Source organism: Fulmarus glacialis, unplaced genomic scaffold, assembly GCF_000690835.1.
Source record: "Fulmarus glacialis isolate BGI_N327 unplaced genomic scaffold, ASM69083v1 scaffold21291, whole genome shotgun sequence".
Classification (NCBI taxonomy): Eukaryota; Metazoa; Chordata; class Aves; order Procellariiformes; family Procellariidae; genus Fulmarus; species Fulmarus glacialis.
Genome location: NW_009193707.1, coordinates 37,368 through 43,900, shown reverse-complemented (window position 1 = coordinate 43,900; position 6,533 = coordinate 37,368). Strand labels below are relative to the sequence as shown.

At 44.5% G+C, this 6,533-nt stretch overlaps 1 protein-coding gene across 1 annotated transcript in view; it reads left to right on the top strand.

The window, feature by feature from the left end:
* Positions 1 to 4,746: 4,746 nt before the first annotated feature.
* LOC104083893 (chromosome unknown open reading frame, human C17orf64) overlaps positions 4,747 to 6,533 on the top strand; it is a 7,891-nt gene continuing 6,104 nt past the window's right edge. The window contains exons 1-2 of the mRNA XM_009587549.1: positions 4,747 to 4,824; positions 5,589 to 5,717. Of these exons, the coding sequence (XP_009585844.1) occupies positions 4,747 to 4,824; positions 5,589 to 5,717 (207 nt within the window). The remainder of the gene's footprint in view (positions 4,825 to 5,588; positions 5,718 to 6,533) is intronic.

The following is a 6,533-nucleotide window of genomic DNA, read 5'->3' as shown; positions in this document are numbered from 1 at the left end:
TTTCCCTGGCTCCCGGCACAACTGGGCTTCCCACCTGGTTATGCCCACCTTTCTCCCTTGCTGTTGATTTCAAGCCCTCTCTTCCCTCCCAGGCAGTGCTTAGCTCTCCCATCTCTTCCTCATTTCTTTTTTTTTTTGCTCCCTATCTCCACATTGTGGTTCCTATTTGGCTTATACATTCAGTGCCTCTCTGCACATCTTGCTCATCCCATGCAAACCCCTGCCACTTTCCTCAGGCAGAGCTGACCTTTTGGCACAGACATACCAGTCTCATAATTTTCCAGGCTGCTTCTGTTAGTTACTAAGATGGTGGGTAAATTTGTTAGGGCGGGGGAAGTGGGCAAGGCAGATATCACCTACCACAGTTTGTATTACATGATCCAAAAGATTATCAAAAGAAGTTAAATTATTTTCAATATTAAGATATACCTGACTTGTTATAGATTTGATTTTATAAGCAGCAAAGGGATGGGCTTATTAACATCTCATTAACAATGCCTATTTCAGTTTACCTGAAATAAAAACCTGAAAACTTCTGAAGCACAATAAGAAGGAAAGCCTTTAACTATCCTGTTTCTCACAGGCTGCAAGCTGCAAAGTATGGAGGAAGCTGATAATGCTCTTCCAGTTCCTGAGTACTTCAGCTTAAAAAATAGTTATATGACATTAGCAAACATCATTAATAAGCTCACTAACAGCTGGCTGAAAAGCTAAAGACAAACATCTACAAAACTGTTGAAGTGTAAAATAATGTAGAAACACCTGAAGATACATCTATTGACAAGCAGGTGTCCGGCACGTGAGATTAGTCACTGGTAGCTTTGGGCACCATGGAAGGTTTGGCTAGCTGTGTCTTCCAGTATGGGAATTTGTGGACCACATCTGATCAGATTTTGCAAGAAGAGATTAAGTGGATAAAATTGATGCAGATGTATTTGTGGCTTCTACACACCACTGGTCACAAATTGTGTTTGTGTTCTTTACCACGTTAGTTCAAACAAGTGATTAAATGAGCAACTCCCAACACTTAGCAAAAACGGGCTCCTATGGTATATTAAAATGCCTCTAATAATGCTACATAACTAGGTCCAAATTCTCTTTCGGATCTCTTCCCCTGATACAAGATTTATTAACTTGAGCTGTATTTATTGGCATCCACTGCAGGGACAAGATAGGTCTCCAGTTGGCTGTGAAAGTTTTCATCATCCTTAAGCACCAGGAAAGGAATTTCCAGATCCAATTAGCAAAGCCTCCGCCCCTACAGTCTGAGCAGTTGCACCGAGTATCATTAATCACTCTATCAAATGAAGCGTTCCCCACCCTCCTGGTAGGAACAAGTTACTGAAAAACATTCCTCATTACAATTACTATTTAGTATTACATTGCAATACATCTGGCAATGATGTTTGGTTTTTATGTTTAACTAAACCACGTGTACTTGCAGTTGGCTTAACTGTAATGTAAAATACCTGTATATTTACCTGCATTTATCAGCTCTCCTTCCCTGTGACCTACCAGTAAATAAATATTGCATCACATGCCTGCATATATTATATGCAACCTGACTCATCACATCACACATGATATTCATGCTAAATCTATCTAAAGCAGCAAATAACAAACAGCAGCATAAACAGAGCATCTTCACAACTGTTTCCTTTTTGGCTACATGCTTATTCTTGCACTGGAAGAGCTGCTGGACTAGAGAAGTTGGTTAATGTTTGCACTTCCATGGCTCCTGGAAGACTAAGACACTCAAATAGTAGAAAGAAATATTCACAAAAGAGCTGTCAGGGGAAATAGAAAAGTTTTCCCTAAGGTGCACAGTTAACAGTACAGTGTGTTTGACTGCCACTTAGGCTCCCTTTCCTTCATGGGGAGAAATGAGATGCATAATCTGTTTGTACTCCTGACTTTTCCCCATCCAATTAGAACATTGTTTCAAAGGACTCTTGCCCTTAAGTAGGCAATGTAATCCAATAGATTTACATTGATGTGGTCTGGGTTATGTCATCTTCTGACATGACAGGCTTCAAAGTACAAAGTAATGTCGTCTTCCAGAGGGGCAGGGGGAAGGGATACAGCCACAGACTTCTGAGAACTCAAAGGCATGTCTCCATGATGAACAAAATGAACTGAAATCTGACTAAGTGCTACTAAAAAAAAATTCAAGAGACAGGGACGTTTATAGCTTCAGTGGTCAGAGCACAGCTTTGAACATTATTATATGGTTCAACAGTGAAAAAAGGTATTTTGCAACCTCAGCTGTCTAGTCTCCTGCTCTGCTACTGTACCAAGTAATGCCAGAGAAGACTGCTAAGATCACTGCTCCACTGCAAACCAGGTTAATGGACAACAACTAAATATAGTGAGATCCTCATATTAAGACAGGCCAGGGAAGTCTATCTATACCTCCTACTTGTATATTTATGGCTTTGGCTGAGCTCTGGGTGCAGTGTACACTGAAAGGTAGAAGAACAAAGACTGGGATTTTCAAGGGGAACTCAAGGCCTTCTCCATCCTTTGAAACATGATAAGCCAAGAAAGACACTCCATGCTGTAGTCACATGCTCCGTGGAAGCTGTAATCTCACAAGGACACAGATATGGCCATGCAAATATGGGTTATGCCTATGCTAACAACCGGGGTATGTCCCCAGAGCTCCTAAATGGCTTTTAATCTAGCTGCCAACATGTGTGAAAGCTTGTGCTGAACCAGCTTCATTTCTCTTGTGCTCCTGTTAGCCAGGAGCACGCTACCCTTCAATACCCTAACTTGAGAGGTGAGAGCATAAGCTGGCAAATTCTTAATTTAAACCTCTGGAGGTAAAAAGGAGAGGAGCTGCCTGCCGCACTGGGGACAGATGTCATGATTGCAGGCAGCAAACACAGCAAAAGGGCAGCTGGTAATGGGCATTGAGAAACCAGCTGCATTTTCAACATCCCCTTCAAACAAACCACCTCCAACATAATAGTCCTTGCAAAAACCAGGCTGAAGCTAGCATAGCTAGCTATCCGTGCTATCACCACTGCTTCACTCTGCATAGCTTATCTCGTGTTAAGTAATATAGAACATACTGTAAAATCCTAGTATAGGCTAAACAAGTTGTAACATACCTCAGATGGTCAAAGCAAAGTGTTAGAAGGTAATTGTCTTTGTGTCTGCTCAGCCCCAGCCTGTGCAAGACTCCTGTGTCAGAGAGCTGACAGCAAATCTCAGACATGGGGGAGGTAGAAAGCAGACACAGGAGGGAAAATGCCGCAAACATCTTAAGGGGAGGGCTTGTCTTAATGGATTTTTGTCATTATTGAATTCAGTCATGAGTAAAGGCCAAACTTCCCTAAGACAGCTTGAAAATAAGAACCTACCTCTGTTTCAAAACCCATCAATAGGTACTTTCCCAAGGCTACTACCTGCACCAGGCATTTGGCTCAGCGGGTGCTCAGCATCGCCGGATGCACAGAGAAACCCTTGACCAAAAGCATCCGAACTTCTGCCAAGAGCAGTGCCGGTCCTTCTGCAGAGCCATTCTGGGGGGGACCTCAGAGAGAGGAGGCCTTTGTACAGGCCTTGAGATGACTCCCAGTGCCAGAAGCGACCTGGCACAGGAGCACAGCTGAATCACAGCTGCAGCAATTACACTAATTGTCCAAGGGACAAAACAATTGCACTTGTCTGACTGGTCAGGGCATGACAGGAGCCCGACACATTTTTCTTTGTGAAAGCATTTTGCCTTGAAGTAAATTTCCAAAACAAAGTCCCTTTAACTCCAAGCCTTTCCAGACTTCTTCCTGGCAAGTGCAATTTATTCTTTCTAAAAAGAAGAGCTTTAAAAGAGATGTTACTCAGGAGAGTGAGATCTCACTGCTGTTGGCTTTCACTGCCATCTGTGAAGGAGGTAACCTTGAATTTCCATTACATTGTGATGAAAGTTGAGGTCTCAACTCCAACCAGCTCCCCGAAAAACACCTAGGGTGCAGCCCAAGGTCCCTTTTCTTGTTGCACTTCTGTTCCCCGTCAAATGGGACTGCCTCTGTTAGGGAGATCATTCCTGGCCCCATGTGAGCCAAGCTGTCTGGCCCCTGCCTCGGGGCCCACTCAGCAGCTGCAGTGGGAGAGCTGGAGAAAGGCCTGTCTTGAACCTACTGGTGCACAAGCTGTGGAGGAAAATTGTGATTGCTCACACCGGGAGCTGCACCCACACTCACAGATAGCCAATGCAGCACACAGAGCCACGCATCTGACTTGGAAAGAGCTGCACTTTGCACCACCTTCAGAGGCCAAAATAATCCAGACTGATGCACAGTTACAGGTGCTGGACTCGCTGCAGGTACAAACCCAGCACCAACCAAGAGCCCCAGAGACTCCACCAAGCTCCCACAGGTGCAAACAAAGCAAAGCAAGGGACCTTTCCCTCCCATTGCCCACAGGAGCACTGACAGCATTGAACATCCTGACCATTACCAGCAAAGAGAAAATCCAGAGTTTTCTGCCTATTTCTTTAGGACCACAAATCAATGGCAAAACTGATGGGGAGAGGTGACTTTGCCCCAGAGGGCCACAGTGTTGTGGAGCTGGAGGACCCCAGCAGTCCCCATGGTTGGTGGAACTCGGAACCAGTGTCCAGGCACCCCAGTCACCTTGGTCACCCCAGCACATTTTGGTCCAAACACAGCTCTGTGGCAGTTTTCCTTTCCTACCTGGTGCGAGTGAGGCCCCTGGGAAGGGAGAGGGGGTCTGTGTGCCATGGAGGAGACGGGCTTTAAGGATGAAGTGGACAGAGCCAGGTCAAGGGATGGCAGCAGGGACAGTACGGACAGCCAGGTGAGCACAGGCAGGGAGATCAGCACGTAGTGAGAGCGAAGCAGAGTCCAGTTTCAATTTCACCTCTGAAATGTGGTTTGGGATCAAATTTGCAGAGAAGTAATCTTTCAAGGGAGCAGAGCATGTCAGAGGAAGGGACTTCTCTTCCTACACACTTCAGCATGTTTTAAAAGGCAACATAAGCTTGTGTTTAAGTCAGTTATATAAGTGTTGCTTTCCAAAAGATAAGTAGGGGAGTTACCTACACAAATGTTGGCACAGGGAAAACAGCCATTGCCCTTTGCAAGAGAAAATATCTCCTTCCCCGGACCAGAAAGATGCAAGTGGCTGAGGATTTTAGATTGTTTTCAATCTGGCTTTGCAGTAGGTCAGCCATGGTACCTTTGCCATCAATAAAAGCTGCGGATGGAGCAGTGTGGTATTACAATGAGCCCATTGTAACCACATATTTCCACTTAACAAGTGACTGCCAGCCTGTATTTGATTAATGCCATTAGAACGAGTGGCCATTGTTTACCTTGTAATTTATTAGATGTAGGCTTTCCAAAAGGGACTTCAAGTAGACACCTAATTCTTATGGACTTTTAATTATAATTGAATTAGCTTCATTAAGCACCTCTGAAAACCCGATCTGAAATGATTTGGCAGGAAGAGAAATGCTTCTGAGCCTTAGGACAGGGTTTGTCCTTGGTAGTTTTTTTTAAAGAGAGGATGCAAGATTTGCATGAACTGGAAGACTAACCTATGTCTTTGGCAATTTCTAGACCACAGAGAAGGATCTGGCTGGCATAGCGGTGGAGGCAGCCTTTGTAACAGGCAGTGAGAGTGCTCCAGCACAAAAGACTCCACTCATCTGCTGCGCAGACGGCCTTGATCAGGACACCTTTAAAATTGTGAGATACTGAATAGAATTTAGCAATAGAAAAAGTCAGTGGCATCTCAGGTTCTTGAGAGAGAGGGGGGCAAATAAAACCCAGGAGTTTGGCAGAGAGAGCAAAAAGGCAGGACAAGACACCTCATTCTGTAGCTTTCTTCCATGTCTGAAAGTTTCTACCTCATCATTGGTTTCCAGTCATCTGGACATCACACTTTAAAAAAAAAAAACAAAACACTTTTTTAGTTAAAAAAAACCAAACCACAAAAAACAACAACCACCAAAAAATTACATTTCACATACACTGCTAAGTTTTTCAAACAAGTACTGCTACATTATTTCACATGACGCCATGTGCTCCCTGGCTATGGTGGTTTGGTTCCTCTGCATCACTTACGCCACAGCCACAAAGCTCCATCTCATGCCATCCTGCCCCACCGTGGGATATGACCCTCCTGTTCCTGGTGCATCATGGCATAACCACACACAGCCCCAGTCACAGTCCAGTATTCATAACAGACAAAAAAAAAAAAAAAAAAAGAGATGGACAAAAGGGAGGGCATCTAGATGCAGCGTTTGCTCCTGCGTCACGTGCAAACATTTGCAACACATCCCAGGTTTGGCCACAGGAAGAAGCAGCGTGAGAAAAGCAGTAAAGCGGTTCCCGTTCCCCCTCCCTGCAGAACAACAGCTCTTTTATAGCCTGAAATTTCTCTCTTTTGCCCTACAATGTTAAAAAGGAATTCCCAGTCTTGGAAAACCCTCAATTTCCTTTTCACGTCACCTTTGCCCTGGGTGTCACCAACCTTGGGACACACAGGAGCGACTCCTGCAA